The 14,860-nt window shown below is 44.1% G+C and overlaps 1 protein-coding gene across 3 annotated transcripts in view; it reads right to left on the bottom strand.

The window, feature by feature from the left end:
• Positions 1–14,860, bottom strand: part of enah (ENAH actin regulator) — a 561,715-nt gene that overhangs the window by 291,292 nt on the left and 255,563 nt on the right. For all 3 annotated transcript variants that reach the window (XM_080193082.1, XM_080193083.1, XM_080193085.1), the window contains exon 3: positions 12,956–13,133. In XM_080193082.1, coding sequence (XP_080049208.1) covers positions 12,956–13,133 — 178 coding nt within the window. The remainder of the gene's footprint in view (positions 1–12,955; positions 13,134–14,860) is intronic.

Consider the following 14,860-nt stretch of genomic DNA (forward strand, 5'->3'; position numbering starts at 1 on the left):
TTCGATGGATTTGCCATGGTAAATGTGTGGGGTTAGGGGGACGAGGTGGAGGAAGAAAGCCTGGGTAAGATACTCTCAAAAAAAAAGTTGGGGCTATTTTTCTTGGAACAAAGAAGGCCAACGTGGCTTGATTGAGGTGTATAAAATTATGAGGGGAAGAAATAAAGTGGTGAAGAATTCCTGAACAAGGCAACATAAGAACATAAGAACATAAGAAATAGGAGCAGGAGTAGGCCATCTAGCCCTTCGAGCCTGCCCCGCCATTCAATAAGATCATGGCTGATCTGTTGTGGCTCAGTTCCACTTTCCCGCCCTCTCCCCATAACCCTTAATCCCCTCTCTTATCAAGAACCCATCAACCCGCTTCTTAAAAATATTTAGCGAGGCAGCCTCCACCACTTCAACGGGCAGAGAATTCCAGAGATTCACCACCCTTTGAGTGAAGAAGTTCCTCCTCAACTCCGTTCTAAACCGCCTCCCCTTTATCTTGAGGCTGTGCCCCCTAGTCCTACTGTCTTTTTTGAGCGGGAAGAGTCTCTCCACCTCTATCCTATCCATCCCATTCATCATCTTATACGTCTCAATGAGATCTCCCCTCATTCTTCTAAACTCTAACGAGTACAAGCCTAGTTTATTCAGCCTCTCCTCATAGCTCAATCCCCTCAACTCCGGTATCAGCCTAGTAAACCTCCTCTGCACTCCCTCCAGGGCCAAAATATCCTTGCGCAGGTGCGGCGCCCAAAACTGCACACAGTATTGTACAGTGGAAAGTTGGATGGCGTAAGAGGTCTGAGATGAGGAGCCTGAATTTTCCCTGTGAGGCCGAGGGAACATACTTGTCCTGCCACAAAGGAAAGCTTAAAAAAAAACAGCAATACCTCTTCTCAATTAATTTTATCTGGAAGGAAAAAGCACAAACTAAAGCTAAAATTGCGCGTTTGTTCTCATCATCAGATGTATTTTTAAATCAGGAGCCCACTGTCTTGAAGTGACAGTATTTGTCACATATGCAGAACAGCAAGATACATTTGAAGATAGCAACATCATGGGGTAAGCCACAAGGTTAATTCAGCAGGACATGGAATAAAAATTGAGTCCACAGAGTAAAACAATTCCTGCTTAAAATTTGTCAAACAAATTTTGTCAAAATTTGTCAACCTTTCCAAAGATCAAAATTCAAATGCAGTTAAGGAGCATTATCAAATGATTGGAGATTTTCTGGTAGCTGTATACATACAGTCATAGAATCCCTACAGTGCAGAAGGAGACCATTTGGCGAATCGAGTCTCTACTGATTCACTGGCAGAGTATCTTACCCAGGACCCTGCCTCATTTCCTTAACATTTACATTTACCCCACTCATCCCCCTAACTTACACATCTTGGGCCACAAAGGGACAATATAGAGTGGCCAATCTACTGAATCTGCACATCTTTGGATTGTGGGAGGAAACTAGAGGAAAGCCACACAGACATAGGGAGAACTTGCAAACTCCACACAGTCATCCAAGGCTAGAGTTGAACCCGGGTCCCTGGCGCTGTGAGGCAGCAGTGCTAACCACTGCACTGCCCTTAACACTTCTACATCAAATTTATATCTACATTATTTTTAAGCATTACGGATAGATTTAAGATAAGTGGCATTAGGTGTAGAGGGGACATGAGGGGACAACTTTTTTGCACAAAGGTTGGTGGGTATCTGGATTCGCTGCCTGAGTTAGTGATAGAGGCAGAGATCCTAAACTTGTTTAAAAAGTAGCTAGATCTGCACCTTAAGTGCTGTAAATTATAGGCTTACAGGCTGGGTGCAGGAAGGTGGGATTAGAAAGGACATCTGGATGTCCTCAAGCTGGCATGGACAAGATAGTTCAAATGGCCTCCTTCTGTGCAGTAACTTTTCTATGGCTCTACTTCTAGTAGCCAACAAACTACAGTTCAAACCTGATTGTTCAACCTTAAATATGTTAACGGTGCGTAACTGCAAAGTCTTTGTGCATATTTGTTCTGTATAAAATTTTAGATGGAACAGAAAAACTGCCAAAATATGCTCACAGAGTGAGAAGGAATCAATTGCCAAGCCAAAGGCTGGCATGGTGGCACAGTGGTTAGCACTGTTGCCTGACAGAGCCAGGAACCTGGGTTCAATTCCAATCTTGGGTGATTGTGTGCAGTTTGCACATTCTCCCCATGTCTGCATGGGTTTCCTCCCATACTCCAAAGGTGTGTGGGTCAGGTTGATTGGCAATGTTGAATTAACCCCTACTATCAGGGGGATTAGCAGGATAAATACATGTGGTTACGACTGATGATACTGTATCTTTAAGAAATGTATTCTAATTATGTTTCTCTGCAGGATGTTTTAGCAGTCCCTGGAATTTTGTCAGCACCATGTTGTCTGGAGCCGGTGTTACTGAAGCACTATAATTGACATGTTGATTTTAATTTGGAACTAATGTAATCTTCTGTTATTTCAGTGTTTCCCTGGGATGTCAGAGTAGAACTTGATTGGGGGTGATTGACAAGTCAGGCTAGGGACAGCTATTTTCACACAGAAATCCAGTTTCAGTTTCGTTTTTCAGAAGCTGCTTGAAACTAAGAGAGGGAGCAATGTTTTCCCCCCTCTCTGGAGTTGGAGTTTTACTGTCGAAGTGTTGTTATCTCGATGCTGCTTTTGAATTAAGAAAGAGCAGTCTCTCTCTTCTGTCCCTCTCTGGAATCTGAAGACTGGAAGCCACCAGAGGCTAAGCTTACTTAAGTAAACAGTAGAAGCGGAAGAGGAGTACAGAATGTGTAATGTGCAAGAGAGAATTTAAAAAGGAAATTTAGAGAGCAAAAAGGGGACATGAAAGGATGTGGCAGAAAAAAAAGAAAATCCCAAGTTGTTTTACAAGTACATTAAGGGTAAAAAGATGTCTTGACGCAATTATACAGGGCCTTGGTGAGACCACACTTGGAATATCGTGTGCAGCTTTGGTCTCCTTATCTGAGGTAGGATATTTTTGCTTTGGAGCGAATGCAGTGAAGGTTTACTAGAAAATGCTGGAAAATTACTGGACTGATTCCTGGAATGGCAGGACTGACATATACAAAAAGATTGAGTCGGTTAGGATTGTATTCATTGGAGTTCAGGAGAATGAGGGGGGAAATCTCATAGAAACATATAAAATTCTAATAGACAGCTAATGCAAGAAAGACGTTCCCGATGATGGGGGCCACCAGAACCAGGGGTCACTGGGGAACATAACTGAGATGTATAAAACTATGAGGGGCACTGATAGGGTTGATGGAAAGAAGTCTTTCCCCTCAATGGATGGATCAATTACCAGGGGCATAGATTTAAGTTAAGAGCAGGAGTTTTAGAGGGGATGTGAGGAAAAACACAGGATGATGGGAGTCTGAAATTCACTGCCTAAAAGGATGGCAGAGGCGGAGATCTTCATAACATTTAAGAAGTGTTTAGATGTATACTTGCAGTGTCAAGACATACAAGGTTCTAGGCCAAGTACTGGAAAATGGGATTGGAATGATTAGGTAGTTTGTCTTTGACCAGCACAGACACGATGGGCTGAATCATCTTCATTGTGCTTTACTCCTCTATGACTCTGTTATCTGAAAGATTGTACTAAGGCTCAAGAGACATGCATTCAAATTCTATCAGGCTGAAGGAGAAATTGAAATACAAAATGAATAAATCTGGAACAAAATGCATCTCAGTAATTATAACCATGAAACTACTAATTACTGTAAAACCACTTCAGGGAATGAAATCTCCCATCCTTACTTGGTGGGGGGGAGCCTACATGTGACCCACAGCAACGTGGCTGACTCTTCGTTACTCTCTGAAACATCCCAGCGAGTCGCTCAGTTGTTTCAAAGTTCAGAAAAGTCAAATAACAAAAATGGATAGACAACCCAATATAAGAACATAAGAAAGAACATAAGAAATAGGAGCAGGAGTAGGCCATCTAGCCCTTCGAGCCTGCCCCGCCATTCAATAAGATCATGGCTGATCTGAAGTGGATCAGTTCCACTTTCCCGCTCTCTCCCCGTAACCCTTAATTCCCTTGTCTGTCAAAAACCTATCTACCCGTGTCTTAAATATATTTAGCAAGGTAGCCTCCACCACTTCAACGGGCAGAGAATTCCAGAGATTCACCACCCTTTGAGTGAAGAAGTTCCTCCTCAACTCCGTTCTAAACTGCCCCCCCACCTTATCTTAAGGCTGTGCCCTCTAGTCCTGCTATCCTTTCTAAGCAGGAAGAATCTCTCTACCTCTACCCTATCCATCCCTTTCACTATTTTATACGTCTCTATAAGATCCCCCCTGATCCTTCTAAACTCTAACGAGTACAGACCCAGTCTATTTAGTCTCTCTTCATAGTCCAACCCCCTCATCTCCAGTATCAGCCTAGTGAACCTCCTCTGCACTCCCTCCAAGGCCAAAATATCCTTGCGCAAGTGCGGCGACCAAAACTGCACACAGTACTCCAGCTGCGGCCTCACCAGTGCCCTGTACAGTTGCAGCAAGACCTCCCTACTTTTATATTCAATCCCCCTCGCTATAAAGGCCAGCGTTCCATTTGCCTTCTTGATCACCTGCTGCACCTGCAGACTGGGTTTTTGCGACTCATGCACAAGGACCCCCAGGTCCCTCTGCACCGTAGCATGCTGCAGCTTTTCGTCCTTTAAATAGTAATCCCATCAATAGTAACATCAACCTAGGAACTAGAAATGTCCGCATTGCAAAATTCTCTTCACTAACACCAGGGATTTATGCCTTAATTGGAAGAGTTTTCCCACAGACTGATTGAGCAACAGGCTGGCACCCATACATACATACCAAATCATAAACTACAGCAAATTGTCCCAGGCACCACAATTCTTGGGTATGTCTCATCACATTGAGGTGTTGGCACAGCTGGAAGGAAGTTGCCCTGGGAGTGCTCAACATTGACTCTGGGCCTCAAAGTCTCACGGCATCAGATGAAACAAGAACAAGAAAATTCCTCGCTGATTACCATCCAACACTTGCCCTCAACTAATGAATCAGTACTCATCCACACTAATAACCGACTGGAAGAAGTTCTGAGGATAGCAAGAAAATAGAATACATGCTGCGAAGGGACTTCAATGGGCACCATGAAGAATAGAGTCTAATTTCATTATTGACCGAGTCCTGAAGGCATACAGCAGATTTGCATCAGGTTGTAAGGAAGCCAAGCAAGAGGTAAGAGCCTAATTGATCTTGTCCTCAACAATCTACCTGTCGCAAATGTCCAACGCAGTATCGGTAGAATCTTATAAACGTAGAAAATAGGTGCGGGAGTAGGTCATTTGGCTCATCAAGCCTGCACCACCATTCAACATGATCATGGCTGATCATGTACATTCAGCATCCCACTTCCACTTTCTCTCCATACCACTTGATCCCTTTAGCCACAAGGGCCACGTCCAGCTCCTTCTTGAACATATCCGATGAACCGGCCCCCAACAGCTTTCTGTGGTTGAGAATTCCACAGGTTCAAAACTCTCAGAGTGAAAAAGTTCTTTCTCATCTCAGTCCTGAATGGTTTATCCCTTATTCTTAGACTGTGAACTTTGTTCTGCACTTCCCAACATCCGCACCTAGCCTGTCCAGTCCCATCAGGATTTTATATGTTTCTATGAGATCCACAAGACCATAGAATATCGGAGCAGAATTAGGCCACCCATCGTGTCTGCGCTGCCATTCAATCATGGCTGATATGATTCTTGTCACCATCCTTCTGCCTTTTCCGCAAAACCCTTGATACACTTATTGATCAAGAATCTGTCTATCTCTGTCTTAATGATGTTCAATCACTTCTCATTCTTCTAAACTCCAGTGAGTACAAGCCCAGTCAATCCAGTCTCTCTTCATATGTCTATCCTGCCATTCCAGGAAGCAGTCTGGTGAGCTTTGCTGGACTCCCTCAATAACAAGAATGTCCTTGCTCAGACGAGGAGACCAAAACTGCAAACAATACTCAAGGTGTGGTGCCCTGTATAACAGCAGCAAGACATCCTTATTCCGATATTCAAATTCTCTTGCAATGAAGGTCAGCATGCTATTAGTTTTCCTCACTGCCTGCTGCACCTGCATGCCAACAGTCAGCGACTGTTCCACCATGACATCCAGGTCACGTTGCACTTCCCCTTTTCCTACATTTCCACCGTTCAGATAATCTTCCTTCCTGTTTTTGCCATCAAAGTGGATAACCTCACATTTAGTCACATGATATTGTATTTGCCAAGTATTTGCCCACTCAACTAGCCTGTCCAAGTCACCCTGCATCCTCCTCCCAGCACACAGTGCCATCCAGCTTAGTGTCATCTGCAAATTTGGAGATATTGCATTTAGCTCCTTCGCCCAAATCATTAATGTATGTTGTGTATAGCTGGGGTCCAAGCACTGAACCCTGCGGTCACTGCCTGCCACTCTGAAAAGGACCTGTTTATTCCCACTTTCTACTTCCGTCTGCCAACCCCTTCTCTATCCATGTCAATACATGACCCCCAATACCACGCACTTTAATTTTGGTCACTAATCTGTTGTGTGGGACCTTGTTAAAAGTCTTTTGAAAGTCCAGATACACAACATCTACTGGTTCACCCTTGTCCACTCTGCTGGTCACATCTTCAAAAAAAATGCAGAAGAATTGCCAAGTACCATTTCCCTTTAGTGAATCCATGCTGACTTGGACCGATCCTGTCACCGCTTTCCAAATGCTCAGTTATTACATTCTCAATAATTGGCTCCAGCATTTTCCCCATCATCGATGTCAAGCTAACCAGTCTATAATTCTCCATTTTCTCTCTTCCTCCTTTTTAAAAAAGTGGGATTACATTAGCCACCCTCCAGTCCACTGGAATGGAGGATATAGAATGCTGGAAGATGATGACCAATGTGTCCACTATTTTTAGGGTCATTTCCTTGAGTATTCTGGGATGCAAAGTGATCACTGCACAGTTTTTGTGGAGACCAAGTCCAACTTATGTCAGGATGAGACTTGAGGGCTCAGGTAGTGCACTGGAAAGCTTTAGATTGGCTAGGAGGGAGTTAAAGAGTGAGTTAAGAAGGGCTAAAAGAGGACATGAGAAGATTTTGGCTGATAGGATTAAGGAGAATCCTAAGGCGTTCTATAGATATGTTAAGAACAGAAGATTGGTTAGGGCAAGATTAGGGCCAGTTAGAGACAGCAGTGGGAAGTTATGTGTGGAACCGGAAGAGATTGGAGAGGCATTGAACCAATATTTCTCTTCGGTATTCACGCAGGGAGACATAAATGTAGCTGTGGAGAACACTGGGTTACAGGGTTGTAAACTGGATAGTACTGTAGTTGATAAGGAGGATGTGCTAGATATTCTTGAGGGTTTGAAAATAGATAAGTCCCCTGGGCCGGATGGGATTTACCCTAGGATTCTCTGGGAGGCAAGAGAGGCGATTGCAGAGCCTCTGGCTCTGATCTTCAGGTCGTCGTTGGTCACAGGTATAGTGCCAGAAGATTGGAGGATAGCGAATGTTGTCCCATTGTTTAAGAAGGGGAACAGAGACTTTCCTGGGAATTATAGACCGGTGAGTCTTACTTCTGTTCTGGGCAAGGTTTTAGGAAAAATTATTAGGGATAGGATTTATAGTTATTTGGAGAGTAATGAATGGATTGGAGATAGTCAGCATGGTTTTGTGGAGGGTAGGTCGTACCTTACTAACCTTATTGAGTTTTTTGAGAAAGTGACCAAGGAGGTGGATGGGGGTAAGGTAGTTGACGTGGTATATATGGACTTTAGTAAGGCGTTTGATAAGGTTCACCATGGAAGGCTTCTGCAGAAAATGCAGATGTATGGGTCTGAGGGTGATTTAGTTAATTGGATCAGGAATTGGCTAGCAGATAGGAGACAGAGGGTGGTGGTTGATGGTAAGTATTCGTCATGGAGTTCGGTTACAAGTGGTGTGCCTCAGGGATCTGTTTTGGGGCCACTGCTGTTTGTAATTTTTATTAATGATCTGGATGAGGGTATAGTTGGGTGGATTAGTAAATTTGCTGATGACACCAAAGTCGCAGGTGTGGTAGATAGTGAGGAGGGGTGTCATAGTTTACAGAGAGACTTGGACAAGTTGCAGAGCTGGGCCGAGAGGTGGCGGATGGAGTTTAATGCGGAAAAGTGTGAGGTAATTCACTTTGGCAGGAATAACAGATGTGTAGAGTATAGGGCTAACGGTAGGACTCTGAATAGTGTTGATGAACAGAGGGATCTAGGTGTATGTGTACATAGATCCCTGAAAGTTGGGAATCAAGTAGATAAGGTTGTTAGGAAGGCATACGGTGTCTTGGCGTTTATTGGTAGGGGATTGAATTTAGGAGCCACAGCGTCATGTTGCAACTGTACAAAACTCTGGTGCGGCCGCACTTGGAGTATTGTGTGCAGTTCTGGTCCCCACATTATAGGAAGGATGTGGAGGCTTTGGAGAGGGTGCAGAGGAGGTTTACCAGGATGTTGCCTGGTATGGAGGGGAGGTCCCATGAGGAGAGACTGAGGGATTTGAGGTTGTTTTCGTTAGAAAGAAGGCGGCTAAGAGGGGACCTTATTGAAACATATAAGATGATTAGAGGTTTAGATAGGGTGGACAGTGATAGCCTTTTTCCTCGGATGGACAAAGCTAGCATGAGGGGGCATAGCTTTAAATTAAGGGGTGGTAGATATAGGACGGATGTCAGAGGTAGGTTCTTTACCCAGAGGGTGGTGAGGGATTGGAATGCCCTGCCTGCTGCAGTTGTAAATGCGCCTTGTTTGGGGGCGTTTAAGAGATCCGTGGATAGGTTTACGGATGGAAAGGGATTGGTTTAGGTTAGAGGGTCATTGCTTTTTAATTGGTCGGCGCAACATCGTGGGCCGAAGGGCCTGTTCTGCGCTGTAATGTTCTATGTTCTATGTAACTGTCAGACAAAGGACACACTCCATTGTTTTCTGCGGCAACGCCAATGTGTTAAATGAATAGCCTCTGAACAGACCCAGCAGCTCAAAATTGGGCATCCATGAGACACAATGGACTACCAACAGGAGCAGAGTTGTATTTAGCCCAACTGTAACATCATGGTCCATAATATCCAGTCACGAACGGTAGTGTACAATTAAACAACAAACTAACAAAGGAAACAAACATGCTTGTCCTCAATGCTAGGTTAGTCCTGCATACCAATGGAAATGAACTGAACAGTCCACAAACTGAAGCATTTGCAATCACCTTCAACTGGAAGTAGTCAGTCTATGATCCAACTCGGCTTCCTCAAGGTAAGAACATAAGAAACATAAGAAATAGGAGCAGGAGTAGGCCATCTAGCCCTTCGAGCCTGCCCCGCCATTCAATAAGATCATGGCTGATCTGTCGCTGCTCAGTTCCACTTTCCCGCCCTCTCCCCATAACCCTTAATCCCCTCTCTTATCAAAAACCCATCAACCCGCATCTTAAAAATATTTAGCGAGGCAGCCTCCACCACTTCAACGGGCAGAGAATTCCAGAGATTCACCACCCTTTGAGTGAAGAAGTTCCTCCTCAACTCCGTTCTAAACCGCCCCCCTTTTATCTTGAGGCTGTGCCCCCTAGTCCTACTGTCTTTTTTGAGCGGGAAGAGTCTCTCCACCTCTATCCTATCCATCCCATTCATCATCTTATACGTCTCAATGAGATCTCCCCTCGTTCTTCTAAACTCTAACGAGTACAAGCCTAGTTTATTCAGCCTCTCCTCATAGCTCAATCCCCTCAACTCTGGTATCAGCCTAGTAAACCTCCTCTGCACTCCCTCCAAGGCCAAAACATCTCTGCGCAGGTGCGGCGCCCAAAACTGCACACAGTACTCCAGCTGCGGCCTCACCAATGCCCTATACAGCTGCAGCAAGACCTCCCTACTTTTATATTCAATCCCCCTCGCTATGAAGGCCAGCATCCCATTTGCCTTCCTGACCACCTGCTGCACCTGCAAGCTGGGTTTTTGCGACTCATGCACAAGGACCCCGAGGTCCCTCTGCACCGCCGCCTGCTGCAGTTTTTCGCCCCGTAAGTAACAGTCCTTCCTACCATTCTTCCTACCAAAGTGGACAACCTCACACTTGCCAACATTAAATTCCATTTGCCATTTCCTGGCCCATTCGCCCAGCCTATCTAGATCCTTCTGCAGACTCTCCACACCCTCCGCACAATTTGCCGTTCCCCCAATCTTGGTGTCATCAGCAAATTTCGACACCCTACACTCGGTTCCCTCCTCCAGATCATCTATATAAATGGTAAAAAGCTGAGGCCCCAGCACCGACCCCTGGGGCACTCCACTAGTCACCATCCGCCAATCTGAATAGCACCCGTTGACCCCCACTCTCTGCCTCCTATTTGACAACCAATCCTCTATCCACGCTAACACCCTACCCCCAACTCCATGTCCCTCGACCTTCTGCAATAACCTCTTGTGAGGTACTTTGTCAAACGCCTTCTGAAAATCTAGAAAGACCACATCCACCGGCTCTCCTCTATCCACCGCCCTAGACACATCCCATGCTTCAAATAATTTGATTTAAGTTCTATTATTGCAGTTGTGTATTTTAAAGTTTAATAAATGTTATGTTATTTGAATAATTTACAACCAGATTGACCGCTTTCAAAGAACAAAGGACAAAGAAAATTACAGCACAGGAACAGGCCCTTCGGCCCTCCAAGCCTGCACCGACCGTGCTGCCTGACTTAACTAAAACCCTCTAGCTTCTCGGGACTATATCTCTCTATTCCCATCCAATTCATGTACTTGTCAGGACGCCTCTTAAAAGTCACTACTGTATCCGCTTCCATTACCTCCCTCAGCAACAAGTTCCAGGCACCCACTATGCTCTGTGTAAAAAAATCTGCCTCGTACATCTCCTTTAAACCTTGCCCCTCACACCTTAAACCTGCGCCCCCTAGTAATTGACTCTATCACATTGGGAAAAAGCTTCTGACTATCTACTCTGTCCATGCCTCTCATAATCATGTAGACTTCTATCATGTCACTGCTCAACCTCCGTCGTTCCAATGAGAACAAACCAAGTTTCTCCAACCTCTCCTCATAGCTAATGCCCTCCATACCAGGATACATCCTGGTAAATCTTTTCTGTATCCTCTCCAAAGCCTCCACATCCTTTTGGAAGCGTGGCGACCAGAATTGAACACTGTATTCCAAGTGCGGCCTAACTAAGGTTCTGTAAAGCTGCAACATGACTTGCCAATTTTTAAACTCAATACCCTGGCCAATGAAGGCAAGCATGCCGTACGCCTTCTTTACTAATTTCTCCACCTGCATTGCCACTTCCAGTGACCTGTGTACCTGTACATCCAGATCCCTTTGCTTATCAATACTTGTAAGGATTCTGCCATTTACTGTATATTTCCTATCTGTATTTGATCTTCCAAAATGCATTACCTCACATTTGTCCGGATTAAACTCCATCTGTCATCTGTCTGCCCAAGTCTCCAACCGATCTATATTCTGCTGTATCCTCTGATGGTCCTCATCACTATCCGCAAATTTTCCAACCTTTGTGTTGTCTGCAAACGTACTAATCAAACGAGTTACATTTTCCTCCAAATCATTTTTATATATTACAAATAGCAAAGGTCCCAGCACTGATCTCCGAGGAACGCTACTTGTCACAGCCCTCCATTCAGAAAAGCACCCAACCAGCATATCTTTCGGACTGTGGGAGAAAAATGGAGCACCTGGAGAAAACGCATGCTGATACAGGAAGAACATGCAGGCAGTAAACCAAGCCAGAAATCAAACCAAGGTCTCTGGTGCTATGGGGCAGCAGTGCTAACTACTATGCCACCATGGTGGCCCCATGATACCTCCATGTATCAACTTCCAAGGGATAAGGCTTTACTGCATAACTAACACCAACTTAATTGAGCATTAAGGAGCCTTGGAAGTCCTAAAGGAGCAGCTCCTTTGGGTGAAATTAACCATTGCCATTGCAGCAGCAGAAGATGCTAATGAAGTACGTAAGGCCTCCATGATGGTTTGGTTATTAAGTGGCTTTGTGCTTTTAATTGATTACAAGAGCAACTTTGGTCATGGTGAAAATCTAGAAGCAGCAATGGTCCAGGTACACATCATTAAAGTATCGTGGAAAAGTATAGAAAATAATCAAAAGGCTAATGGAACACAGGTATTTATTTATAACTGGATGACTAGGACATAAGGGAGTAAATCATAATTCTGAAATACAAAGTCCTGTTTTGACCACAGCTGCAGTACTGTGTTCTGTTCAAAGCGCTACCTTATGAACAATATATTGGCCTTAGAGAGAGTGCAGCATAGGTTTCTCGGAAGAATACTCAATTCTGACAGTTCAATTATGAGGCATGTTGAACTGCAACCTAATTATAACAAAAACCAAGGTTTTATTCTCTAGGTTTAGAAGATGAAGGAGTAATTTTATCAAAACTTTTAAGACACTCAGAGGAACTGATAATGACAAATACAAATCATTTCTGCTCGTTCAGGAATTTAGTACTCGGGGATATTTTCAAAATATTTGTGCCAGGTCTTTCCAAAGTGAACACTAACACAAAGGTAAAATATGTTGGATTCTAAAAATATGAAATAAAAGTGGAGACAGAACTAAAAAGCAGGTATCATCTGTGACTAGAGAAACAGAGTTAATGTTCAATATTGATAAAGAAAGGTTATTGAGCTGAGACATTAATCCCGTTTGTCTCACCATATTTGCTGCTGGACCGGCTTGAGTGTTTGCAGCAATTCTTTGTTTCTCTTTCAGGAGTAGCTTGTCTACAGTCTGCTGATAGCACATCTGATTTATCAGTCATCTCAGAGCCGATCAAACCAGAGTGGAATTAAGTCAATCCTGAAAAAATGTTTGAAACTGCAATTACTTCAATCAATATTTGGAACATGTACCTGAGTCCTGGGAATTTAGCACTTCCAAGGCATGCATCATGGCACTTGCAAACACATTGGCATCTTCTTTACTGCCAAAGTTCAGACCATAGACCTGCCTGGCATCTCGCCACTGATGAAAGGTCTGTGTAGCCTGGTTGTATTTCAGCCCCTTCGGAATGGCACAGTTTATCACCACCTGCATAGAAAATAGTCAGAAGTTTTTAAATGCCGTAGTCCAAGAGTTAGAGATCCTCACATTGGAGGTCAAATTGAGAAAAAATTTAAAGTCAAAGGGCGTGATCTTACCAGCCATTCACACCCTGCTGCCACTGCAAGTGAGGACAGAGAATTTGGCACTCAGCCAAATCTCCGTTCACTGCAGTGGGGCCAGAAAATCCCACCAACATAAATAGCCAGAAGATTCTGTCCAAAGTGATGTCACCTATACTGGGATATAGGAATCAGAAGCGGGAATAGACAATTCAGCCCTTCCAGCCTACTCCACCATTTAGCATGATCATGGCTAATCTCATCCTGGTCTCAACTCCACTTTCCTGCCATCTCCCCATAGCCCTTTATCCCACTTTTCATCAGAAACATATCTATGTCTTTCTTGAATCTGTTGATTGATTCTGCACCTACTGCAGTCTGGCACATGAGTGTAAGGGATGGTAGTGTAATTTTTGAGTCAAGCCATCTGGGGCGGAAACCATGACAGAACCGTTATTGTAACCTAAGGGGTTAAACGCTAAGACCAGCAGATGATGAAACACATAGAAAAAGAAGAAAAAAAAACATGAGACTGGCAGGCGCCCGGGGTCTTCAGCATAGCTTAAAAGAGATAGGAAAACAAACTAATTTACACCATATAAAATAAATGTGTTAGCAATTTACAGGACAATGAAAAAGAGTTAGCTGAATTGATGAGAGGTAAAACGATTTAAGCCTTAAAGGGGGTGATTGGATTAGAGTTAATGGGATGTCAACAAGGGAGGAGCTCACTCGGTAAAGGGATTAGGAAGTGGTAACCAATGAAGAAAGAAGGGCTGTCCTATTGTTATCTAGAAAAATGTATATAAACTATGATTGTGTAAAGCAAGGTGTGTGTACCCACGGGACGGCACCCTTTCTTGCAAGATCGAATAAACCGACAGTTAGCTGAACTCATCCGTGTCTTTGATTCAAGGGGGGGGAATCATAAAAGTGAGTATCAGACCGTTTCTCACATGAGTTCCACAGATTCAAAGATTTGGTGTACATGTGCATAGATCCCTGAAAGTTGGCACCCAGGTTGATAAGGTTGTTAAGAAGGCATACGGTGTGTTAGCTTTTATTGGTAGAGGGATTGAATTTCGGAGCCGTGAGGTCATGTTGTAACTGTACAAAACTCTGGTGAGGCCGCACTTGGAGTATTGTGTACAGTTCTGGTTGCCGCATTATAAGAAAGATGTGGAGGCATTGGAAAGGGTGCAGAGGAGATTTACCAGGATATTGCCTGGTATGGTGGGAAGGTCTTATGAGGAAAGGCTGAGGGACTTGAGGTTGTTTTTGTTAGAAAGAAGGTGGTTGAGAGGTGACCTAATTGAGGCATACAAGATGATCAGAGGGTTAGATAGGGTGGACAGTGAGAGCCTTTTACCTCGGATGGTGATGGCTAACACAAGGGGACATAGCTTCAAATTAAGGGGTGGTAATTGTAGGACGGATGTCAGAGGTAGGTTCTTTACTCAGAGGGTAGTAAGGGCGTGGAATGCCCTGCCTGCAGCAGTTGTGGACTCGCCAACTTTAAGAGCATTCAAATGGTCAGTGGATAGGCATATGGATAACATTGGAATAGTTTAGGTTAGAGGGTCATTAGATTGGTTCCACTGGTCAGCGCAACATCAAGGGCTGAAGGGCCTGTACTGTGCTGTAATGTTCTAT

Source organism: Carcharhinus amblyrhynchos, chromosome 7 (assembly GCF_965287045.1).
Source record: "Carcharhinus amblyrhynchos chromosome 7, sCarAmb.v2.hapA, whole genome shotgun sequence".
NCBI classification, from domain to species: Eukaryota; Metazoa; Chordata; class Chondrichthyes; order Carcharhiniformes; family Carcharhinidae; genus Carcharhinus; species Carcharhinus amblyrhynchos.